This window comes from Haemorhous mexicanus, chromosome 8 (genome assembly GCF_027477595.1).
Source record: "Haemorhous mexicanus isolate bHaeMex1 chromosome 8, bHaeMex1.pri, whole genome shotgun sequence".
Taxonomy (NCBI): Eukaryota; Metazoa; Chordata; class Aves; order Passeriformes; family Fringillidae; genus Haemorhous; species Haemorhous mexicanus.
Window position 1 is genome coordinate 2,163,834 of NC_082348.1, and position 26,617 is coordinate 2,190,450.

Here is a 26,617-nt window from a genome sequence, read left to right on the forward strand (position 1 = left end):
TCCCAACGAGGCAATACTCAATCCTGAGCACACCCATGCAAAGTCATTTTCACTGGAATATGCAGCTGTGAGAGCTTCCCATTGTCTGGCCCTAGACCAAAGGACAGAATGATGACAACATTCCCAAAACTCCAAAACCCCAAAGCTCCAAGCCCTAAAACTCAAAACTCCTAAAACTCCAAAACCCCCAAATCCCAAAACTCCTGAAACTCCAAAACCACCCAACCCTCAAAGCTCCAAAACCCTAAAAATCCAAAACCCCTAAAACTCCAAAATCGCAAAACTCCTAAAACTCAAAAACCCCAAAACCACCCAACCCCCAAAGCTCCTAAAACCCCTAAAACTCCCAAACCCCAAACCTCCCCCAGCCCAGGGTTTTCTGTGCCACCCCCAGGCTCTACAATGACACTTGGGAGGTTTTGGATGAGAAATACAAACAGGAGTTGAACTCCAAAAGGAAATCGCAGCTGGAATTCCCAGTTCCACAGAAATGTGGTATCTGGGATCCGGGGAACCCAAGCGTGTGAGCTCAGCAAACAACAGTCCTTAACAAGCAGAGTGAAAAAGATGAAGGATCCAGACTAAAAGCCATAAAAGCCCAGGGCAAACCCAGCTCCTGCAGCCACGGACTCTGCCAAAGGTTCTTCTGCCACTTGTTGGGAAAAATGAACTTTGCAACACAGTGGAAAGAAGAAATATCCAGAATGCAGCAAAAGCAGAGCTGTTGTTTTCTTACAGGGTCAGAGAAATGTGTTTTGAGTGAATAAGTAGCATATAAATTTTTAAAATTATTCCTGTTTTTATTTATGAGCATTTTAATTCTACTTTCTTTTCAGAGCAGGTTCATTTTCCTGTGTGCACTTCAGCTGTGTTCCTTTTCCTAAAGCACTGCTTGACAGGTGTTCTTAAGCAAGGACAATAAAATAAATGGGTATTATGGAATCAGTTTGTGTTCAAGAAGATTCACTAAAAATAAAGAAATCAGAGTGGAATTTATTTATCATTAATGTCTCAGAATTGTTCTTCCTAACCACTGATGCATTTTCCAAAAGGACTGCACTTAGAGTGCATTAATTAGAGAAGAATATTTCAAGTGCTACTTTACAACTCTTTTCCCTGTGAGAAACTCTCCATTACACATCCCAGTATTTAAATAATCTCAAAAACACAGTGCTGGAATTTGTGGGAAAAAACCACTAAAACAGGTGTGTGAGGCACTGAGAGAAGTGGAAGTGCAGAACTCACTCATCAGCCATTGCCACCTGGAACATTTTTAGAACTGAGCACAATTAAATGGTATCAATTCCACTTTCTTGCTTTTCAGAGAATCCCAGACTGGTTTGGGTTGAGAGGGACCTTAAATCCCACCCAGTGCCACCCCTGCCACGGCAGGGACACCTCCCACTGTCCCAGGGACACCTCCCACCATCCCAGACTGCTCCAAGCCCCGTCCAGCCTGGCCTTGGACATTCCAGGGATCCAGGGGCAGCCCCAGCTGCTCTGGGAATTCCAGCCCAGCCCCTCCCAGGCAGGAATTCCTTCCCAAAATTCCCATCCCATGGGAAGCCACTCCCCACGTCCTGTCTCTCCAGGCCCTTGTAAATAAATAATCTCTCTCTGCACATCCATTAGACCACAGCCAGCTTTGCTTAGACTGGATATTTTCTGGGCTGCTTTGCTAATTTTGAACTTTTCAAGTTTTGGAAACCCTTGTTGGCATGTCCTTGGTCATTCAGGAACTCCACACTCCACCCTGAGCACCTCCATCCCCTCCTGGTGCAGCTCCCCAGCTCGGGCAGCAGAAATCTGCAGGATCCTCCCAGAAACCCCAGAGGGATGGAGAGAGCTGACCTGAGGTCAGGAGGGTGTGAGAGCACAGCAAATACTGAGATATTTTAATTACCACCAGCTCAAAGGGGTTGGGACACCTCAGGGGGTCTCCCAGCCACACCTGAGGTGTCCCAGAGCTGCTGCCACACTGGGGTGAAATTGGAATTATTCACAAATTAGATAAGACCTCAGAGTCTGCATTAGTGGGGAGATTGTTCAAGTAGGGATTTCCAGAGCTCCCCTTGGAAAGCACAGCCTCAGAGCCCTGCAAGATCCCAGAGCAGGAGCTCTTGCTGTAATTCCCCATCCCAGCCCTCACCTGGAAGCAGCAGTTTCACATTTTGACAGTTCTATTCCCCCTTTTCCTTCTGGGATGGAAAACACTGAAGATCCTTATCTGTTATCTCCTTTATTACACTGCCTCCAGCTCCAAAGAAACCATAATTCAGCAGTGAAACACAAACTGCTGTCACTCATTCTCCTGCAGATCCAGAAATCACCAAAAATGGCCCAAAATAAATCAAATATCCCCATCAGAACCAGTTCAAACCTTCAGCTGCCCTCCTGTGCAGCACTCCATGGCCATGGAATGTGCTCTGCTGGGAAATATTCACCTGCCTGCCCACAATTCCTGTGCACCATGCTCCATCAACACAGGGGGTTCTCATGTACTGAAAGCTTTGAAATCTGAAAATTTTCCCTAAAATTTTAGGGGAAGGGAAGACAACAGAAGTCCATCAAATCAGGCTTTTTAAAATTTAATAAAATTAGGGGGTTTTAAAATAGAATAAAAATAGGCTTTTAAAAAATTTAATAATATTAGGGGTATTTTTAAATTTAATTTTTAGAATTTAATACCTGTCCCAATGTCAGTCTTGGCTCTTCTCCCTGCCCATCTCCTGGGATTTCTGCATTTCCCCAGCACTGCTGGGTTGGAGATGACTTGGAGGGAAGTGTGATGTGCTCAGCTGCCAGCAGAGCAGTGTTTGAGCAGAAGAGAGTCAAGAAAACAGCACATTCCTGCAGGAGCAGGAATTCAGGATTTTCCCACTCACAGCTGTGGCAGATGCATTGCAAATGAAGGAAAACACTCCACTGTGAATTTGGGAAGTTAAAAATTCAATAAAAAGCATTATTCCCTCCAATGATCCCCACTCCCACACATATTTAGCTGCAAGTGGAACCCACTGGTTTCATTTCCAGCTAAACATGTGTGGGAAATCCCACAGAATTACTGCAGGTTTTCTCTGTAATAATATCTTTAATAAGACTCATCTTTCTACATTAATTTGTTATTATTTTTTACACACTCCCTGACTTTTATCAATATAAAATCCCAGAAAGTTGCATGGCAGTTAAAACACCAACCAGGTAACTGGAAGACTGTAAATTGATGGCAAATTCAAATTTTAAGAGCTAAAATAACACCAGAAAACCCCAAACAAGCACTAAACATTTTCCTTTTTCTTCACAGTTCTTACCTGAAGAGAAAAAAAAAATCACTTTCCTCTCTCCAAAATAATAACAAGGGAAAATAAGTTTTGATTTGGAAATAATAGTGGGAGAAAGAAGCTGGAAATTGAAGTAACTTTAACTTTAATTTAAATTTAAGTTAATTTTTAAATTTAAGTAATAAATTTAAGTAATTGATTCCTTATAATCTCTCTCAAGCAGAGCAAAGAGCCTCTGGATATCTCTACAAACCCCAAATATGGGCTATTTAAATTTGCTTTATAATTAGAAGAGAAGGTTCTTGCCATCCTGTCCAGGGGTGATTCCAGTTTAATAACAACTTTTTTCTCAGACACAACAAGTCCCAAAAAGTTGTCAGATACTCTTCTGACCCTGGAGCCCAAAAGTTCTTCTGATTTGGTAATTCTAGGTGATAGAAAGTCATTTTGGGAAGCAAATGCAGCCTGGTTTGGTTTGATCTGTGTTCCCAGCAGTTTGCACTGAGGTGATTGAACCAAAGCCCCCCCAGCCCTTTCTTTTGGGGTTTTGTTTGCCAGCACCATGGTCCAGTCCCAATTTTCTTGGCTGTATTAAAACAAATTCCTCTCTTCACCCTCAGTGATTGCTGTTGTGCTCCTCCCTGTTTAATTACATTTTATTATTTTTATTTTGTGCATTTCACCAGGAAAAATTCCCATTTCAGGGTAGGAATTAGAGCCTTTTTTTGGCCAGATCTGCCAATTTTTTGTCACTTCTTAACTTCTAGACCCACAGTTTCTCCTATATTAAAATGTGAACATTTGACACCACTGATATCTTTAATTGCTGTGGTTATTGAGGTTCCCTTGATTTCCTTTCTCAGCAGCCCAGAGCTTTTATTCCCAAATCTTTTCCCTCATTTCCATCCATGCCATTATTTATGGACGTGGATATTAATGGATATGGATATTTATGGTTGCCTTCTTAGCAGGATTTGGAGGCTGAATGTTCAACACTCAAACACAGATTTCCTACCCCATGAACCACACGTTACCAGCAAGAAAAAAGTAAATAAATAAAACCCTACAATCAAATCCATCACCCAGTGATGCAGCTCCATCCTACAAAAAGAACAAAATCCACCACACACACCCTAGAAAATTACCTGGGAATTAAAGATATTATCTGTGGAAGAGGAAAACAAGAGCTGGAATACCAGGACTTGGTCCATGTGGTTAAATATAATTAAAAGCTTGGGCAATAAGCAGCTAATTGTGGGGATTCACAGGGTTTTTTCTCTCAGGAGCTATTTCTGAGGAGGAGCTGTTCTGAATTGCTGGCACAGACACAGAAAAGAGATTTAGCAATTAAAACACTTCAAAACAAAGGGAAAAAACAAGCCACAAACTGAAATGTGACCATGAGAGGCTCCTTTAGACATGTTCCTCTGCTGAACTGCTCTGGGAAATTCAGTGTACAGGGCTTTCACCAGCTCCAGCCCCAAAACTGACAGAGCACAAATCCCAATATTCCTCTTCCAGTTTTGTTACAGAGCTGGATGCAGGCTGGCAACTGACTTTTATTTTAAAAAATTATTATTGTACCACAAAGCACTCAACATTTCACATGAGTCTCATGGAAAGAACATTCCCATTCTCCTGAAGATCCAAGAGAATTCCCTTGTCTGGATTAAAGCTCAGCCCTGTGCTGCTGGGAGGGCTCAGCAAGAGGCTCAGCAGAGTTTCTGCAGAGTTTTAGGAAAATAATAAATAAAAATAACACAACCTCCTAAAGAAGAAAACATTCTCCAGGTTTTATCATAAATATTTGGGGGAGAACTAGTAAATGTAAAAAGAGTTTTAGAAAGTTGTGAGAGTCAGTTTTTAAAAGAGTAAAGAATTCCTAGTTAGTTGTAAAGTTTCAAAGTAGAAAAGTTACACTAGTACAGTAAGTAAGGACATGAAATAATAGTTTTAGGTTTGGTTAAGATAGATTTTAAGACTGTAGAAAAATATGTTTGGTAAGATGGTAGGAGGTTTTAAGTTTAATAATGGAACATTGTGTATTGTTAATAGAAAGTATATAAGTATTGTTTGAAGTAAGTGTGTGTGTGTTCTAAGTGATTGGCTAGAATAATATTATATTAATATAAAAGTATATATTAATATATAATATATTATATAATGGTAATATTGGCTAGGATAACCATCTGTAAGTTTTAGTAGTATGTTATTGGTTAGAAAGTTTTTAAAAGGTTTTGTAACAAAGAAATCTTGGGTTGTTGTTGGCAAGACATGAGATTTTTTTTATTTTTTTATTGTTTTAACCATGTAATGAGGCTGATGTTGTAATAAAGTGTAAGGAATGTATCTCAGTGTTTTTACCTTTACTATTTCCCCCACAGATATTCAATAAATAACTGAATGCAGGCTGTGTATCCTGCAAGCACCAAACTAAAGGAACTCCTTCAGCAGCAGAGAATGGAATATTTCCCAGCCTTCCAGCCTTGCCTACACAGAATTACCTTTTCTCTTTCAGGTAAGGGAAAAAGTGTCATTGAGGCTTTGGAGCTCTGTGACTCCAACCCTGTGAGCCATGCCCAGAGAGGGGGAATGGCAGGAGGAGTGCCCAGGTGGGGTCATGCCCCAGTTCCTGTTCCTGCAGGGGTGAGAACCCAGCTGATCTGGAACCTTCCTCCAGCTCTGACCCATTTGTTCTGTTCCATTTCTGTTCCTGGGGGGAATTCAGCCTGGAGCTGAGTGCAGTTACCAGCACAGGAACACCACGGGAACCTTTGGGAGAGGTGGAAAGCCCAGCCCAGGTGGGACCCGAGGGCCTCCTGCCCCAGGGCTTGTGTCCTGTGCTCAGTGGGACAGGGAGGTGAATTCCCAGGGCCATGCCAGACCTTTGTTCAGTGCAAAGTCTCAGAAGCTGCAGCAGGAAATGCCCCTGTGCCAGCAGGACGAGGCAAAAGAGCCACACAAGGACTGAGAGCTGCTTGTTGTGACCACTCCAGGCAAGAAAAAATAAAACCTTTTCATCCCAGGGATGGGAGACACCCTTAAAAGTCATCAGGAACCACGACCAGAGCAATCAGAACATTATTTGACTATAATTCAGCTTTTCTGGAATTCCATTCCATTTTAAAGGAGGAAGCTGAGGAATGCAGAGCAGGTTCTTGCTTGGGTTAATGAGAGGCCACCTGAACACTTTGGTGAGACCTGGGTTTTCATTCCACTTCAGAAATTTATACCACTACCATCTTCTAATACTTTATTCAACCAGTAATAGTCAGTGAAATTCACATTTTGAGCTGATTCCTTCTTCTCTCTAAACCCCCCAGAGACGATAACAGCAGCAAACCCATTTCTTCTCCAAATCTTCCCTGATGAACAAACCAGGAAATCTCTCCCTGCACTCCTCCAACTGTTTATTCCACCATTCAATTACCACCTTAGTAAAATTACCTCAATAAAAGCAAACACAGCCTTGGCATTCCCTCCTGTTGGCCCTGAAAAAGGTGATTTTGTGCTTTTTGGTAGTCCCAGGATCTGCTCCAATTTCTGACACCACCTCTTTAATTCCAGCAGAAAAGAACTCATGGATCTCCTGGACATGCACTGCCAGGTGAGCCACAACTTTCTGGGCTTGGAGCAGGCTGCAAAAAACCTCCAATTCATTTGGAGAAGTGACAAAAGAGGTGTGGGAATGTCCAGAAGTGAAGGGATTTTGTTCATGGAGAGTGTGTGGAAGTTAGCAGAGGCAGGGGCTGTCACAGGAAGCAGGCCAGGATGGCTTTGTCCAGAAAAAGGGAGATATGCTTTAGTTTACCACTGGGGGTTTTTTTCCTTTCTGTTTTATTTTTGATTATGTAGCTTTCAGCATGAACCAGGTGCACTTTTCACTGGGATAAACCTGAGTTTAACAAGGAATAATGTCCTGGGCTGTAAGATATGTGTGTATTCTATCTCCACCTGTCGGAGCTGGGGCAGTTTTCTCTGTTCATGGGGCAGTTTTTTCTTTATCTCTCCCACACCCAATCCTCCCTCCAGGAGATCTCTGCTGTCCATGGGCCATTAATTATTAATTATCTTCTGTCCATGGCCAGTGAGCGTCCCTGCATGGCTGATCAAATTCCACCATCCCATGGGAGATGCTCCACCCAGGGGAGGAGCCAAGCATTCCTACCTGGATCCAATCTGCCCTGGGAACAGCCCAGCAGCCTTTGCCCACTGCATTCCCAGAGGAGCAGCTTTCTCCTGCCCTGCATTCCCAGAGGGAGAGCAGGCCCATCTCCAGCAGCCCTGGAGCTGCAGAGGAAAACTCCCCCCTTGTGCAGGATCCCTGCTCCAGCAGCAGCACAGCTGGCACTGCAGGAGGGCTGAGCCCCCCTGGGATGGGACTGTGCCACCACCACCCTGAGCCCCCCTGGGATGGGACTGTGCCACCACCCTGAGCCCCCCTGGGATGGGACTGTGCCACCACCCTGAGACCCCCTGGGATGGGACTGTGCCACCACCCTGAGCCCCCCTGGGATGGGACTGTGCCACCACCCTGAGCCCTCCTGGGATGGGACTGTGCCACCACCCTGACACACAGGGGGACATGGCCTGCTCTGACTCTGGCAGTGGTTTGGTTTTTGTTTGTACTATTGCATTTGTATTTTTAATTTTCCTAGTAAAGAACTGTTATTCCTATTCCCATATCTTTGCCTGAGAGCCTTTTCATCTCAGAAATTATAACAATTCAGAGGGAGGGGGTTTACATTTCCCATTTCAGGGGAGGCTCTGCCTTCCATGGCAGACCCCTGGCTTTCCAAACCAAGACAAACATTTAAAACCAGCCACCACGGATCCCCAAGGACAGAAACCTGGGACGATCCCCTGGCACGGCCACGTACCTGCTTCAGGGCTGCTCTGATTACAGCTGCTCCCGATGCTGTTGGGGATCCCTGGCGTGGAGGGTGCCTGGAGCCTGGCCTGAGCCGGGCTGGCATGTAAGGAGTTCCCTAAGGCCATTCCTGCCTGGGGGAGCACCCCGCAGCTCCCGCCGGCCTGCATCTGGTTGAGGAGCCCCGCCAGGTGGTTGGAGGGGGCAGCGCCGGGGCCGAAGGCAGGGCCGGGGTTGGGGTTGGGGCAGGGCAGCCCCTCCCCGCGCAGGGGCAGCCCCGGGGGCAGCGCGGGCTCCGCCAGGTGCAGCTGGGCACCGGGGCAGGGCAGGGCGCTGCTGGAGCCCCCGCAGCCCGAGGAACTATTGCTGCTCCCGTGGGAGCTCTGACAACTCATGGACTGCAGGAGCTGCGACATGGAGCTGATGGGGAAGGAGCTTTGACTTGGCTTTCTTATCAAATCGGACCCAGCTTTGGGAAGGCCAGAGCTGTCCAGCTGAGACTGTCTCAGCAAGCTCAGCACCGTGGTGGTGGGCTGCTTCCTTTTCCTCAGAGGATCCTTTTGCTGAGACATCAATTTATCTCTCAGCGCCGCCCGGCCGCTCTGCCCTTCCGTGGTGGGGAGGAGCACGTTGGCAGCAGGAGGGAACATGGGATTTAAAGTGCTGTGTCCTTCGGTGCTGCCGCCGCTGGCAACAGGTCCAGAATTGCTACTGCTGTTATTGTTGTTACCAGCAAGTTTATTTTGATTTGCTAGCTGTGCTTTGGCTGCTGCTGAGAGTAAACTGCTTGCTGGAAAAGAGGCAGCGTTGTGCTGGTTCAAGATCTGATTTAAAGGCATTCCCAGCAAACCAGGCTGACTCTTCAAGGAACCGCTTCCGGCCGATGCAGCGGGAAAAACTGCATTGTTGGGAGGATTTAACACGTTACTCATTCCAGCAATTAACGGGTTAGGGATGTCCTTGTACTGACTGAGTCCGTCGTGCTTGGTGGAAGGGCTGGATGGCATGGATGGCCTCGGCGACCCTATGGTTGACCTCGGGGACCTGGGAGGGACTTTGATACCGCTACAGGACGACTGTGGCCCGACGGGAGGCAGCAGGAAGTTTCCGTGATCGGACGAGGTGGAAGAAGAACGCGATCTTTGGGGAGAAGCCTCGATCCTTCCGATGCCGGGCGCCATGGCGTGAACGGGGGACGTCACCGGCGAGGGGGACAGGGACGTCGAAGCCGAGTGCTGAACCCTTTGGACGTGAGCGCCATGGTTGATGTGGGCGGGTTTGACGGTGGGCAGGGGCAGGTTGCTGGGCAGGGGCACCACGGCGGGGGGCATGCTTACATTCATCACGGGTACCTGAGAGTGGACACTCGAGTGGAAGGTGGTGGGGTTCATGATCACGGGGTTCTGGTTCGGCGGTTTGCTGGGAATGGGGTCCAGTATGCCAAGCGGATCCTTCTCGGATGTTAATGGCTTTTTCTGAAGAGCACAAGAAGGCGGTGGAGGAGGTGGGGGCGGGCCTTGGGGGGGTTTATGGTGGAACATTGCTCGTGGTATTTCCATACCGGCCGAAAAGTTACACAGGGGTTTTTTCATGACCGGGCTCTTGGTGGTCAGGGTGGGGGAAAGAGGTATATTAGTCCTTCCAGCCATTGCACAGGATGACTGTATGGGAGAGCCGTGGAGCATGACTGACGGCGGGGACAGAGGCGTCCTGGTCATGTGGATAGGACTGGAGTTGGGTGCTCCATGAAAACTGGGATTGTTCCTCGTGAAGACGTCGGGGCTCCCGAGCGGGTCGGTCCTGGGGGAGATGGAGCCGTCCCCGTAGATCTGCGACCCCGAGGACGCCGGGCTGGGCATCCCCCCGTGACTGCCGCGGTACGGAGACTTCTGCCCCAGTTCATTGCTCCCCAGTCTCTGCCTGGGATAGGCAGGATGGAGCTCTGCTTGCTGGCTTCCAGCCATTTCTTGCACATAAAGCCTACCCATGGCATTAGATGCCCCCATCATCAACTTGAAAGGAGTCTTACATTCCGGCATCACAGAATTTGTAATTCCTTCATGTGATTTATTCCTCATGGACCTTGGAGTTGCTGCTCGGGTGGGAACTACTGGCGTTGCACCTGGCATGGGAAACACACAACAGTTACTACGGGTTGCAAATCCAGCGTCCCACGTTTCAGGGCAAAGCTGCTGAGGGTGAAAACGTTCCCAAAAGCTCAGGGAGCCTTTGGCTAAACTTTTGCTTCAGCAGAAATAAACCCTCCATCACCGAGCTGGAGCGGTGCCTGTCCCCAGCTCCACAGCTGTAATTCCATATCCCATAGAAACATGGACCATTTGAAACCTTGCTCCTTGCCTTTTGCCTTTTCCAAGCACCCCCTGCAGCCTCCTGCATCTCCAGCATCCCCCCTCTGGCAGGAGGAGCGGGATGGCTGTGGCAGGGAAAAGGAGCCTCTGGCACCATCTATTGAGGACAGGAGGAACAAAGCCCGTCCAGGATTGAGACTCCGTTCCCACAGAAAAGGTCCTGTCCCAAATGCTGTCCCTGATGAGGCATCCTGAATGCTTTCTGTTTGTTTTCAGGATAAAAGCCTTGGGGATATTTGCACATGATGGGAAAATTCCCTGTAAATCCCACGTTTGAGGCTACACCTTCCAACAAACACAAGATAACTTTCCATCTTTATTTAAGAAGATTTTTTCCCCCAATGTTTTACTTCCAGACTAGAAGCACAAGCAGCTCCAAGTCTGGGGGACTTTCTGCCAGTTTTGCAGCTCTGGGAATCTGCAATTCAGCTTGCAGCGCTTGGCATGCAGCCTCTGGATGTGCAAAATTCAAGTGGAATTGGGAGCTAAAAATTCTGTGTTCAAATGAACCCAGAGGTGCCTTGAAATGCCTCTACTCATCTTTCCTTCAGCCTGGTCAGACTGCACTGACAATGCTGCCTTCACCCTATTTGCTCCAAGTGAGAGAAACAAACATTTCCCCTGTCCCAAAATACAACCAAAGTCCCATTTAGGGGATAAAACTAAAGGCTGAACTGCAAAATAAAATAATTGTGAGAGGCCTCACTTTGAGTGCTGGAAATGAGCAAATGGTCACATATAAATGTGCAAAAGTTTTGCTTACAGGGGGATTTATTGGGGAATTTTCTTCTTTGCTTATGCACAACATTCCGACCGACAGAGAAAGTAAGAGCACAGAAATATATAAATTACCTCCTTCACTTTGCTGATTTTTTGAAAACAGGAATGTAATTTAAGTACTACTCATTGAAAATGTTAAGCAGGGAAATGCACAGAAACTTGGGAAATTTCACTGTTACTTAAAACCAAAATTACACTGAAAAAATTTTTCGAGAAAAGTCTTAAATCCTAAATTTCAATGTGAAAAGGCAGGGGCACATCAGTACTATGAACAGCATGGGTCTCTTAGCATTGGCACTTCTCTAAAATTTATTATTTCTTGGTTTTCTTGTATTTTTTTCAGGAAGAGCAGTTGGCCAGGTGCTCTCACAGCAATGAGGGGTGCAGGGAGCTCAGGCCTTTTCCCAGGAGCTGCAAGCCCAGAGCACAGAAATATAAACTCAGCCCCTTCCCTCCTTTGTCCTGCCCACTGGGATTTGTAATTCTCTTCAGAACCTGTCCCTGTGATCCTGATCAAGTCTCTAATTTGGGGTGGATTTCTGGATTTGGAGTTGTTCAGTGCTAACTTTGCTTTCCCTCCAGGCCTCAGGGAACCCCCCTGATTTTACAACCTTTGTTTGGAGAGTACCTGTCAACTTCAGCCACCAACAAATTTCCTCATTTTTTTTATTGATGGGGATAATTAAAATGCTAATCCAGGTTGGTGGCCAAAAATAATCCTTGAGAAATGACAGTGGAGATCTCCTCTTGCTGTCTATTCTCCTTTACAATACAATTTCCCATTTAGCCAAGTCCTTAGCCACATCCTAATCCCTTCATAATCACTTTATTCTGCTCCTCTAATTTCCCATGTGACAGAATATCAGACATATTACTACAGTTCCAAAAGATGAGAGCTCATGTATTTTCTTTGTCTAGAACAATCTGATATCTTTTCCAAGAAAATCATGCTCTTAAGTCTGGGCTGACCTGCTTTTAACTCATTTTCCATCTACCTCCATCTCTGCCTACTCCCTTTATTTATTCCTTCAAGCTGCTTATTTTTGCACTCGTGGTCAGACTTTCGGGGTGGTTTTGCACAGTAATTATGTGTATAAAAATCAGATCATTCCACGATTCTGCATGATTTCATTTTACTCACTTGTTCCACCACCAGGACTAGTTAGAACCAGCGAAGGATGTGGTGCTTCCATGCTTTTATGAAGTGTAGCCACAGCAATAATTTTCCTTTTGTGAATGCATAGTTTGGTGACATCTTCGTCCGCTTTAACATCTTCAGCAGTTCTCTGCTTCACAGCAGCTCCAGGATCAAAATTAAAGACCTGGCAGTGAAAATTCCAGCGTTTAAAAGAATGACTGCAGGCAGCAAAGTCACTAAATGAACATAAATTAGGAATTTTATATGGAGTATAGAGGAATTCTCCTCTGACTGCTCCTATACTGCCCAAGGGATTCCTTGACAGGATGTTTGGAAACAACAAATAAAAAATGAATATATTTATAATAACAGAGCCAGATCCTCTGCAAGAGGGGCTAAGGCAGAGGGGAGCTGAATTTTATATTTTAAGGTCTAACTCTGGGTGGACACCACTTATTTTAGAGATGATCTGAACGGAGTTTGAGTCACCAGCATGGGCAGCTGATAAATATCATTGCACCTAGATCCACAACGATGCTGTGCCTTACCTTGGGAAGAACAAGAGGACATTCTAGGCCACACTTGCACGTTCCATCAGTCAGCAAGTAAGTCTTCACCTGCTCCAAGCAGGATAATAAAGACCCACTGGGACTGCAAAGGAACAGAAATGATGAATACAAGCTCTTGGATAGGTCAGGACTTGTATCTGCTCACAAGGACAGTGGATAAAATCACATTTCATATTTTTTTCTCATTGTACTTCTTACTTTTATTCAAGAATTGAGATAATACTTACAAAAAAAAAAAAAAACCACCACCTAACATATTTTAAAGGAAACAAAACTGTTGCAGCTGGGTCTCTTTGTTACACAATGTTTGGTTTCATTCAGCTAAAATTTTGACCTTCTCACTGAAAGTAAGAAATATTACACCAAGGAGCCAGGCCAGCCAGCTCCTGATAAACTGCACTAGGATTTCTCCAACTCCCACCAGAAAATCATTACCTCCACTTCCCAAAATAGGGCACTGGGAACTCTGTTATGGCAAAATCACTAATTCATAACATGAAAAAAAATCCTCGTGTCCTCAGCCTGTAACTTGCAGATTGCTCTTTATTGCTGGGCCAGCTGAACTGTTTATCCTGAATAAAACACTGGTTATTAATGGCAGCTGTAAATAGCCTTAATTCAAACAAAAACAGCTCAAGTGGAATAGTTTGGATCACAAAAACACTCCTGACTCAAAATTCCAAGCTGTGACGAACTTTGGTGCTTAGAACCCAACCCATAAACACCTCATCCTGCACGAGTCACATCTAAAGCAACATCTGCAAGTGACATTTCAAGTCCTGCTGACAGTTTAAATAAGTCATTTCTGTGCCAGGCATGCCCTGAAATAGTTATTTTTGGGAGAAGTGCTCAGGTTGAATCTGTGTAGCAGTGACAGTTTGGAGGGTGAGGAAGATGAAAGAGCAATCTAAAAATAAAGGTCCAGGTCTGGTGACTGGTCAGGAGTCAAACCTTCCCTGTCTGAAATCCTTGGGGAGCAGGGGCAAACTGCTCTTGGCTTTTATTTATTTTCGTTCAAGCAGGATCCTGGCTGATCCCTTTGGATGTTCCCACCTGTCCTGATCATGCTGAGCCCAAACTCCACTCTGGAGGGTGTAACAGCTTCCCAAGGGACAATCCCACACTGATATTTGCTCTGGACCATCCCATCTACACCCAAAATCTCTCCAGACACTTCCTGTGATCCTTAAAATCTCCTGTTACAAGGCATTTCTGGGAATATGCTCTGCAGTGAGGATGCCGGTTTATTTGCATTGGCTAAAAAAGGCTACTTTTCCTGGGGTATTTTTAGAAAAAAGTGATTTAAATAACCTTGGTGTGCTGTTTGCCTGGGCACACGCAGCCCGTGCAGGCTCCAGGAGATGCTGGAGTCAAAAGGAGTGTGCTGCCAATCAGGGAGTGGGAAGGAAGGTCAATCCACTGAATCTGGGGGATCCAGCATTCCTACTGCACACACAGGCAGGGCTATTTATCCACAAAACCCAACTAAATTTAAAAAAGGGCCATTTTCCCCCTGTTTCTGCCTTGATCCTGGGCACAGCTCTAACTGCAAAGTCTCTTGCGTGTGCACGAATTTATTGACACTTCTGTAACACAAAGGATAACTCACAGCTTGCTTTGGAAGAAACTGCCACAAAATCATGGAATTCCAGACTGTTTTGGGTTGGGAAGGACCTGAAGCCCTGGAATCACCTCCCACCATGGCAGGCTGCTCCAAGCCCCATCCATCCCAGCCCTGGACACTTCCAGGGATGACTCAGGCCCCACTGAGCAGCTCTGTTTTGCTAAGAAAAGCCCTGAGAGTCAACTCAGTGCTTCTACCAGGTCATGAAAACCAGTTAATGAATGGATTTAATCTTGATTTAATCCAAAGCAACTGCTGACAGCTGACAGGAAAGCATCTGTGCTTTCCAAGGAGGCACAAACAGAGAGTCTTTATTCAGCTGGGATCATCTATTCCACTTGAATCATGTCAGATCTTAATATATCCACTAATTTTTCCCTGGGATAGCTGTGGAGTCAATATTGTTTGACCTTTCCTTGCCTCCAGGAAGGCTGTGCATGCTGGCAGGGCAGAGAGGAGCTTGTAGAAACTCAATCCTGGAGGATTCAGCTGCCCTCAGAGCCCTGGGGATGCTCCATGTCAGGCAGGAGATTGGATTATTGCACTTCCACCTCTCCAACCAACACGTCCTGCTCTGGGCCTTGCACCACACAGGAGTGTCAAAGACTTTCAGTCATCAGAAACTCTGAGAAAGCCACCAGAAAATTCACCAAGGAATAAAAAAATACATTGGAAAACTTGGGAAGAGGGCAGGAATGACGTGAGCTTCCCCAAAGCTGTTGTGTAAAACTTGTTAGGGGTGGGGGAAATGAAGTTTAAAAGCTGAGTGGGATCATCAGGTAAATAAAAGTACCAGAAAATTCCCCAAGGAATAAAAAGATTCATTGAAAAACTTGGGAAGAGGGCAGGAATGAGCTTCATTAATACTGTTGTGTGACACTTTTAAGGCTATGGAAAATCAAATTTAAAAGCTGAGTGGGGTCATCAGGTACATAAAACTACCAGAAAATTCACCAAGTAATAAAAAAATACATTGGAAATCCTGGGAAGAGGGCAGGAATAACATGAGCTTCCCCAAAGCTGTTGTGTAAAACTTGTTAGGGCTGTGGAAAATTAAGTTTACAATCTGAGTGGGATCGTCAGGTACATAAACTACCATAAATTCACTATTCAGAAGATTGTAAGAAACTGCCATAAAATCATGGAATTCAAAGAAAAAAAATACATTGGAAAACTTGGGAAGAGGGTAGGAATGAGCTTCATTAAAGCTGTTGTGTAAAACTTTTTAGGGTTGTGGAAATGAAGTCCAAAAGCTGAGTGGGATCATCAGGTCCATAAAACTACCAGAAAATTCACCAAAAAAGCCATTGGAAAACTTGGGAAGAGGGCAGGAATGACATGAGCTTCCCCAAAGCTGTTGTGTAAACCTTGTTAGGGCAGTGGAAAATCAAGTTCAAAAGCTGAGTGGGGTCATCAGGTACACAAAAATATCAAAGCATTATTTTCCTGATGTCTGGATGTAGAGATTATTGGGAAAAAACTCCTAATCCACAACTTTCCCTTTCCCATTGACCTGGAGGAGAGGCAGAGGCCCAGGGAATTAGAGCTGTAATGAGAAATCCAAGGGCAGGGTGGTTTCTCTGTGCCATGGGTGTCACTGCCATGGGCTGGGCTTGATTCTGCTGATGGAGAACACAAACAAGAAATCCTGCAGTGCAGCTGATCCTTCCTGGTAGCTCAGTGTAAAACTGCACTGTGCTCTGGCTCATTAAAGACTTTTCTATTGGTAATACACAAAATGTTGGGAGAAGTGGTTATTTTAATCACAGAACAGTGGAAGAAATTTAAGCAAATAACTGAGTGATCATCACAAATTTGTGTGATGCAAACCCAATGTCCCCACATTTTATAAAGCTAACTTTGATCTTTTTTCCAATAACATTTAATTTAGGCTCTCTTTGTCTGAGCACATTTTTTTCATAGCAATTTCAATGCATTTCTTTGTGACTATTCTAGGGCGAAGCAAAAAAAAAAAAAATCCAATAAGAAAATAAACAAATAAAGCACCTAAAACTTTGGATTTGGTTTGATGTTCTTGGGTTTTTTCCCCACATGAGAAATGGGAAGGATTCATAAAAGCTGGAGAACCTCAGTGATAGTGAACACAGAACCTTCACAGGCATAAAAAATGGGTTTGGAGCTGTTGAGTGGTCCCATGACTTCAATCTACTTGGAAAGGAATCACAAAATCATGGAATGCTTTGGGTTGGAAGGGATCTAAAGCTCATCCAGTTCCAGCTCCTGCCCAAGGACACCTCCCACCGTCCCAGGCTGCTCCAAGCCCTGTCCAGCTTGGCCTGGAACGCTTCCAGGGATCCAGGGGGAGCCCCTGCTGCTCTGGGAATTCCAGCCCAGCCCCTCCCCACCCTCCCAGGCAGGAATTCCTTCCCAAAATCCCACCTAACTCTCCCCTCCTTCAGCTCCCGAGAGCATCCTGCGCTTGAGGAACAACTCCTTGACATTTCTGAGCAGAAGGAAGGAGCTGAGTCAGGCATTTCCTGCACATCCTGGCCAAACTCCACCAAGCACCAGCCCAGCCCCTGAGGTGACCTTACCTGATGTAGAGAACTCCACTTTGGTCCACCCTCCGCTGCCAACCAACGGGAACTTGCACTGCTGGTGGCCCTCCATCCGTGTCCCCTCCGTCACACTCCTTCCCACCATTCATTTTCCTGTTTCTGGTTATGAGTCTTCAGAGATATCAACAGTAAGGTGATATCCTTTTACTACATGTCATCCTGGCCTCCCAAAGCAGGCCCTGCAGCACAGCTTCCCCCAAATCCTACAAAGTGCATCGGGAGGCTCCAGCTCAGTTTGAAACCAAGTCCTTAAAAGTGGCCATTTTGGTTAATGAGTCACTTTCCCATTATAATCCACATTAAATATGCAATGTTTAACTCCTTATATATTCATAAGGACGAACTCTATAGATAAAAATTAGTGCTTCCAACTTGGGAAAATCATAATTCACCAATCCTTTGTTACCTGTCAGAAAGGAGAATGGGGAAAAGGAGAATTTCTAGTTCGACAGCATGATGGCTCCAAGCGTGATGACTGTCTGAGATAACTTGTGTTTTGTGAAAGCTCGTCTCATTTTTATAAATATGAGTCAGATCCAATACCTCCAGGTATTACACCCTTTATATGCCACATTCTTTTTGTTTTCTTTTTATCTTCTGGTCATGATCCAAGTTGTCTTCTTGAGGTTCTTTGCTGGCTCCTTGGCTCCAGTCAAACGGCCTGAAAGATACAGATGTGGGAAACACGTCAGCCATCCCCTGCAGCCTTTCAGCCCAGTGCAGTAACTCAGGGAGATGTTTACAGCTGCAGCCATTTCCAGAGCTTCAAATCAAAGTTTTAAATGTCAATGGAACCATCAAAACAAGGCTCAGAGCAAACAGAATCCTGCCAGCATTTTCTATTTATACGTGGATGTAATTGAGCTACATCTTAAAAGCTACAAGAGTGCAAGTGCTGTTAAATAGTTGATGTGGAGTTTGGGTGAATTAAGGGATGCATCTTTTCACTGAATATTTTCACATATGCTTCTGTTCAGAACCATCAGCAGATGACTAAATTAATGCCCTTTAAAAATTGTTTAGAAAACTGAATGAGTTTCATGTGGAGGAAGCTGCTTCTAGGCTTTGGTAATATCCATAAAAATGCAAACCTCCTGCATTTCGACTGAATTAAAATAATCATCCCACCAAAAAATTGGGTAATAAAAAGGGAAAAGCTAGCAGCAGTGACTGATCTCTGAATACCTTTGAAACAATCTGAATATCCTCAGGAATAATTGCCCTCAGAGATTTTCTCTCATGACAGAAGTTGAGCCATTCCCCCCAAAACAGCTTTTTCAAGCTGACCAGGTGAGACTTAACACTTGAGACTGGACATTTTATTAAGGTGAGACAAACGTGGAATATGGGATTTTAATAGTAAATACACCAGAAAAAAGCAACAATCCCAAATTCAAATATAGGATGGCATGCATGACTGCTGCAGCAACATCATTAGGAGAGTTTATTTGGAATCAGGCACCAATCCTGCCTCATTCTCAACACTAACATTATGCCAACATGTTAAAACATAATAAATGTTACAGACCTGACTGATTTTAATAAGAAAAGGGTTTTTTTAAAAAGCCAGAAATGGAACATAAAGACATTTCTGCAATAACACCACATTACATCTATATTTAACAGTAATAACAGCTCCTTCCTTCAAGACCACTAAAGGAAGACTACAGAGGCATAAATATAGTCCTGGAAAATATTCCCTTAAGTACCCTCATGCAGAACATTCCCTTCAGAAGTGCTGCTTAGAAATGTAAAGTTCCAAATGCTCCAAAAATAAAAAAAACCTCACCAGGGTATTTCTAAGAAGGTTGTGGATAAAAGGAGCTGGTTGGCCAGACTCCCTCCACTGAGGGGCTGGAACCTAAAGAACAGGGAATTGGCCAAAGGTTGGAATCTTGGAATGTTGCAGTAAGGCAGAAAAGCCATAAAGAAAGGGTTTATAAAATCAAACCTGCTCTGCTCTATCAGGAGCTGGCCTATCACTGTTCTAAGGCAAGCTGGCACTTTGCAGGTTCCCAAGTGAAGCAACTCCGGGGGGAGCAGGTCCTTAACAGAACAATCTAGGGCTGGCTAAGAAACAACTTACACCTGTACATAAACTGGTTTTGATTATTGCTGGGTGAGAAACAACTTACACCTGTACATAACCTGGTTTTGATTATTGCTGGGTGAGAAACAACTTCCACCTGTACATAAACTAGTGTTGCTTACTCCTGGGTCAAAAACAACTTCCACCTGTACATAAACTAGTGGTGCTTATTGCTGGGTGAGAAACAACTTACACCTGTGTATCAACTGGTTGTGCTTATTGCTGAGTGAAAATCAACTCACACCTGTATAAACTGGTTTTGTTTATTCCAGGGTGAAAAACAACTTACACCTGTATATCAACTAGTTTTGATTATTGCTGAGTGAAAATCAACTCACACCTGTATAAACTGGTTTTGTTTATTCCTGGGTGAAAAACAACTTACACCTGTATAAACTGGTTTTGTTTATTACAGGGTGAAAACCAACTTACACCTGTATATCAACTAGTTTTGATTATTGCTGAGTGAAAATCAACTTACACCTGTACATAAACTAATGTTGCTTATTCCTGAGTGAAAACCAACTTACACCTGTGTATAAACTGGTTTTGCTTATTGCTGAGTGAAAATCAACTTACACCTGTATATAAAGTGGTTTTGTTTATTGCTGGGTGAGAAACAACTTACACCTGTAGCAACTGCTTTTACACCTTAGATAGAAAAATGAAATCTATCTCTCACAAACAACTTTCCCTGCATCAGGAGTTTGAGTGACCAATCAGTACAGAATAACAACTTGTTAATTAGCAATGAAGGAATTGGCAGTAAAGCTCCTGAGCAACTGGAGTCACTCACTCCAAGGTCTGTAGAACTGTATAAAAAAGAGTTGTGTGAATAAAGAATGGCTTTTACAGAATGATGGAAATGGGACCTGTGGGATTTATTCCCATCCTTGGAGGTTCTTCCCAACCTCAATGAGTGTGTGATTTCAGCTTTTCTGCAGGATGGAGGCTGCTGGAGTGGGCTGGCCCCGCTCTGCAGGGATCTGATCCACATTCCCAAGCATCCCAAGGGATGCAGTCCTTGGCCAGCCCAGGGTGGGGAAGGGACAAGGGCCTGGTGAGGCCCCAGCAAGGTCACCCAGGATGTCCCATGGACACCTTGTCATGTCTCCTAGCAAAACAATCCACCTTTAATCTCTCAGGCTGCCACACAGAAATAGGATTTGGAGAGCTCTTGGCAACAGTTCAGGGTTTCAGTTCAGAAATTTGGGGGTTTGAGTGGTTTTATCCTGATTAAGGAGGGAGCAGATGAGGTTTCATCAAAAGCAGGCCAGAATTTACCTTGCTGCTGAAAGCTGCAGTGGCATTTTTACTGTAGGTCCCATGGAAGGCTAAAACAGGTAAAAAAAATTTCCCTGTTCTTCTGGATTAATTGAGAATTAACCTTCTGTAAGGCAATAAAATCAGAAAATTTATCAGGTACTGGTAGCACATGGGGCAGGGGAAGCTGCTCATGTCTCAGCCCAGCCTTGCTGTGGCTCATGTTGCTGTTTAGGGCCATCATGAGCAAATAACACCCAGCAATTGCTTGTTTTTGCAAGAGACACATCCAAGTAACTTTTTATTCCTCCAGGTTCTGCAGGGTCCTGCCTGAGCTCCCACTCCACCTCCACCACAGGATTCTCAGCAGATAAAACTCTGGATTGCACCTGGGGAGAAACAGGACTGAGAAAAGCTTTAAAAACCACTGAGCTGTTGAATCAGTGGAATGTATTTAAATATTTTTAGGAAAAAGAGCAGAGTGAGTTGGGATATTGGTGAGGAATTGTTCCCTGGGAGGGTGGGCAGGCCCTGGCAGAGGATCCCTGGCAGTGTCCAAGGCCAGGCTGGATGGGCTTTGGAGCAATCTGGGATGGTGGAAGATGAGATTAGAGGATCTCTAAAGTCCCTTCCCTCCCAAACCAGGATGGAATTGCATGGTTCTAAATTCCATTCTCCTCCAGCTACAAAAGCACTTCAACCCCCACACCCCTCTAAGCAGGAGCAGCGACCAGAGCCATTCCCAGCTCCCAAATTTGACCTTTCTGTGCAATTTTCTGTGCTGGGAGGACACCCCGAGGTGCCTGGGTGTGGTGAGATCCAGGAAACTGGGCTGAGGCTGCTGGGAGCTTCCAACTCACACATAATCTGTGTTTTATAGGAAATGCTCATGGAAGGGAGATGTTTTCCCCTAAATTCCAGCACAGTTCCATGTGCATTCCCACAAGTAAAGCCCTTGCTCCAAGCACAAATGGACCAGGTAAGAGCTAACCCCATCCATATTTCCATGCTGAAATTCCATCATAAGCCATACATGGGAAGTTCCTGGGTGTTATTTAATTAATTTAATAACTCCAAACAACTCCAGGCTCTGCTGGAGCAGAGATTTACAACATCAGGACAAGAGGGAACAGCCTCAGGCTGGCCCAGGGCAGCTCAGGGTGGGCACAGCAGGAATTTCCCCATGGAAAGGGGGCTCAGGGACTGGAACTGCCCAGGGAGGGTTGGAGTGCCCATCCCTGGAGGTGTGCCAGGAATTCCTGGAGGTGGCACTCAGGGCTCTGGGCTGGGGACAAGGTGGGCATGGGCACAGCTGGGACTTTAGAGCTCTTTTCCAGCCTCATTTCTGGGATCATGAGCACCAGAATCCCCCAGGCTTTTCCAGAAGGGGATATCCACCAATCCAGCCCCCAGCAGCAGAGGTGTCCCTGCCCCAGCCCCTTCTGGCAGGGAACATCTTGTGTTCTTCCACAGCCCCAAACCCCTCACACCAACAGAAAAGGAGCCCTGAAAGTTCTTAAAGTCCCATTTTTGCATTTTGGGGGGAAAATTCTTCCTGGCAAGGGGGCTCGGGCCTTGGCAGGGGCTGCCCAGGGAGGTTTGCAGTGCCCATCCCTGGAGGTGTGCCAGGAATTCTGGAGGTGGCACTCAGGGCTCTGGCTGGGGATGAGCACAGCTTGGATTCCATGGTCCTGGAGGGCTTTTCCAGCCCCAGGGATCTGGGGTTCTGTGACTGCAGAGCCCCCCCACCTCCTGATGCCCCATCTTCCCCTTCCTCATCCCAGCACTCTCTGAAGTGTTTTGGACTGGGATGCAAAGGAGTTGGATGTTGGACCAAACCCAAAGGATCCTGGACACTGGAAGGAATCCAAAGGGCTGATTTCCATCAGCCATGGGATAAATCCCCCTCCTCAGTAATCTCCTGGCAGCTCCAGACAGGCCTTGTTATCTCACCACAGCTCCCCACATCCAAAGCAGAGACTGCTCCCTGCCCTGTGCCAGCACATCATGTTTAGATTTGTTTTGCAGTCCAGTTTCATTAGGATATCCTTCAGAAGATTTCACTGCAGAACTATGCACAACTGCACAGAATTCCTTCCCCCTTTAGCCCCTCATCCCCTTCCCCACATGGAAAATTTCTCCTTCATTTTCATCTGCTGCAAGAGTGGTTTCAATTTTTAATGGGACTCTCCCTTTTTTTGAAATGTTGGGTTTCAGGCAGCCTCTTTGCACACTCAGCTGCTAATATTTACTTTAACAATTTTTGAGTCAAGTGGGAAAAATACAAATCTCGATCGGATGTAAGGAGAAATTTAAATTAGATATTAATTGTCTGGATTCCAATCTGTTATGTATGATATTACTAATATTTATTTTATTAGTAAGTGGATGTTGAGCCAATTAAGACAAATTTTGACAGGTTGATATTGCAAATCACGGAGTGGTTTGGGTTGGAAAGACCTTAAAGCCCATTTGGTTCCACCCCCAGGGACACTTCCACTATCCCAGGTTGCTCCAACCCTCTGAGTAATACATTTTTTTTATATTCAAATATAATCTAAATCTCTCCCTTGTCCTCCAAATACTTTTGGTGCTCCATTGCTTTTTTCTTACATGAATTTCTTGTGCCCAACAATTGCATGGATCACAAAGGGGCTCCACAATCCCTGCCTGGCTCTCTGAGGCACAAATCCCAGTTCCCACCTATGGAATGGCCACATTTTGGATAGAAATATATATATAATCCCACCTATGGAATGACATTTTGGATATAAATATATATAATCTCACCTATGGAATGACATTTTGGATATAAATATATATAATCTCACCTATGGAATGGCCACATTTTGGATAGAAATATATATAATCCCACCTATGGAATGACATTTTGGATATAAATATATATAATCCCACCTATGGAATGACATTTTTGATATAAATATCTATAATCCCACCTATGGAATGACATTTTGGATATAAACATACATAATCTCACCTATGGAATGACATTTTGGATATAAAGCTTTGCAGACATTTAGAAAAAACACCAAACACTGCTCAGAGACACAAATTACAATCTCATTTTTGAGATTTTTTTCTTTCTAGCAGTGAAAAACCTCCAAAATGAGAAACGCTCTCACATCACAGTCCTGGAGTTTCAGAACTAATAAGGAATTTTAGCTTCTCAAAAAGCATCACTTTCAAAGCACTCAGTGAAAAGGAGTTTTTATTTAGTTACCACTTGCTCATTATTAATCTGTTGAAGTCTATCAAAGCAATTAGCCAGGATTCTCCTGTATCATCTAATTAGATACAAATGTTGCATCATTTTTTGGGAATGCTTTCCCAGTTTGAAAAGCAGCATTCTCCTGACTAATTAGATCAGTGGTGAATCCTTTATGAGGGCCTATTTTTAGGCCAGTGATTCAACAAACAAAAGTGCCTGAAGTAGGAAGGAAACCTTGAATCCTTCAGGATTCTCTTCCCTGGGGTGGTGTCCAGGGCCAGGGCACAGCTCTACACAGGATTTACTCATGGGTTACTCATGATAAACATGACATATCTTGAAAACACATCTCCCTGGTAAATACAGAGTATTGAGAATGTTTCCCCACAGCCAGAGAATTGCTCTGAACTCAATGACTTCATTAAAATGAGCATTTCAATTGCCCCAGTGCCAGCTCACTTCACAGTCCCAACCAGCTCTGGTATTATTTCTAACTCTTAAAGCAGGTTTTTATCCTTAACAAGGTTTATATTCTCTTATTTTATACCACTGTTGATGCTGTGGAGCTTTTTAGGACTGGGATTTAACTCCTCTATAAAGTAATTCCCTGGAGGTGTCCAAGGATCACCTGGATGTGGCACTCAGTGCTCTGGGCTGGTGACAAGCTGGGACTGGCCACAGGCTGGACTCAGTTCTGGAGGCCTATTCCAACCTGGATGATTCCCTGGCAGCAATCTGGGTGAATTCCTAGACAACAAACTCCATAAATATCCATAAATAACAAAAAATCCTCGAGGATTCCAGGCCCCTGGCCCTGTTCTCCAGAGCCAGGACCCCCTGGATGTTCCCCAGCTCCCAGCTTGTTCTCCCAGCACAGGGATGGGAAATTCATTTTCCCAAGGCTCCAAAGCAGCCACTTCACTACACTATAAAAGAAGAACATTATTCTCATGGAAAAAAAGTGATTTATGTGCATGGAATCCAGCTGGTCTTTAGGAGCATGTCACAGAAATCCCTTTCCTTGGAGCATTTTGGATCAGGGTGCTGTTAAGTGATCAGATAGAAATCTGATATCAGTAATCTGATATCAGCAATCAGATAGAATCTGATATCAGTGATCAGAGAGAAATCTGATATCAGTAATCAGACAGAAATCTGGTATCAGTGATCAGACAGAAATCTGATATCAGCCATCAGATAGAAATCTGATAGCAGTGATCAGATAGATAGAAATCTATTATCAGTGATCAGACAGAAATCTGTTATCAGTGATCAGACAGAAATCTGATATCAGTGATCAGACAGAAATCTGGTATCAGTAATCAGAGAGAAATCTGTTATCAGTGATCAGATAGAAATCTGATATCAGTGATCATATAGAAATCTGGTATCAGTAATCAGATAGAAATCTGATATCAGTGATCAGACAGAAATCTGGTATCAGTAATCAGATAGAAATCTGTTATCAGTGATCAGACAGAAATCTGATATCAGTGATCAGACAGAAATCTGATATCAGTGATCGTATAGAAATCTGATATCAGTGATCAGACAAATCTGATATCAGTGATCAGACAGAAATCTGGTATCAGTAATCAGAGAGAAATCTGATACCTTCCCACCAGGGAAAAATCAGAGTATCCTCAATTTTGGGGATTTAACTGTGCCAGTAAAGTCACCCAAGGCCATGGACAACTGGGCTGAGCTGGGAAGGAGCAGGATTCCTTCATGGACAGCACCAACCCTTAAAATCTTCTTTTAATCCATTTTTCTGTGCAATTCCCAAAGCTGGGAGCAACTGAGGCTGTCACTTCCAAGGAAAGACTAGATAAAGATACAGAGACCTCTGAAGGACTTTGCACAACAAAAGCCAAAAAAAGAGGGCAGGAAAGAAAAGGATTTTGTTTTTAATGCTCACCCCTGGCTGCTCACTATGGATTTATTAATATTTATTTATAATTTAATAACACGTTTATTAAGTCCACCCCATGGAAGAACAGCCAGGATGCTCTTCCAGGCTTTCCACCACCTGGATTTTTTTCTTTGCAAGGGGAATAAATCCTAACTGTGCATGTGACCCAGACCTACTTTGTGTCAGCATGATGGCAGCACTCAGATTTTGTCAAAATTAAGGTTAATATTTGGTGTATACCAGAAATCAGCTAAGAATGATGTCACTGTTATCCCAGCCTTTCCTAGGGAATATTATGAAATGGAATATTATCAGGAATATGTTAATGAGAATGGAGAAACTTCACATCCACTTCATTTTAGGGGAATTTGGATAAAGAAATGAGAGATTTTCTTTCAATTCTCATGTTTCAGCCTTCCAAAAAGCTGATATTATTCAGCACAGTTCTGCAATGCTTTTATAATCAAGATTATATGAATTTCAGGAATTTTTGATAGAGAATGTTCAGAAAATATCCAATAAACTGATGCAGAAATTGAGGAGGAAATAACTATTTGTGAGTGTTCAGCTCTGCTGTACACTATCGACTTCAGAGGTTACCAGGGAAATGGAACTTTGGGAAAATAAAGATTGAATTGAAAAGGAAAAAAATATTATTTGAACAGAACTCTTTCAAAAAATGACCATGGAAATTCAATTAGGTAAAAAACAGGAAAAAACCCCAAGATTCCTGGAAATCTGGGAAAGGGCTCAGAGTGCTGGAATAACAATTTTTGAATAGCCCCAAATCTGCATTAATTTTGAGACCAAAAACGCAGCAATACATGGCAAAAATAAAACCCATCCTCCCATACTTTCAATGCAGAGATCTCAATAAACAGAATCAACCTCCTTTGTATCAGACACCTGAAGTT

The 26,617-nt window shown here is 44.3% G+C and overlaps 1 protein-coding gene across 3 annotated transcripts in view; it reads right to left on the minus strand.

Annotated features, from left to right (window-relative positions):
• MBD5 (methyl-CpG binding domain protein 5) overlaps window positions 1–26,617 on the minus strand; it is a 125,984-nt gene that overhangs the window by 21,286 nt on the left and 78,081 nt on the right. For 2 of the 3 annotated variants that reach the window (XM_059852509.1, XM_059852507.1), the window contains 4 exons: window positions 17,187–17,871; window positions 12,987–13,089; window positions 12,442–12,622; window positions 8,162–10,273 (listed from right to left, as the gene is read on the minus strand). In XM_059852509.1, coding sequence (XP_059708492.1) covers window positions 8,162–10,273; window positions 12,442–12,622; window positions 12,987–13,089; window positions 17,187–17,299 — 2,509 coding nt within the window. In that variant the 5' untranslated portion in view covers window positions 17,300–17,871. The remainder of the gene's footprint in view (window positions 1–8,161; window positions 10,274–12,441; window positions 12,623–12,986; window positions 13,090–17,186; window positions 17,872–26,617) is intronic. The other variant, XM_059852508.1, reaches the window with a different exon arrangement.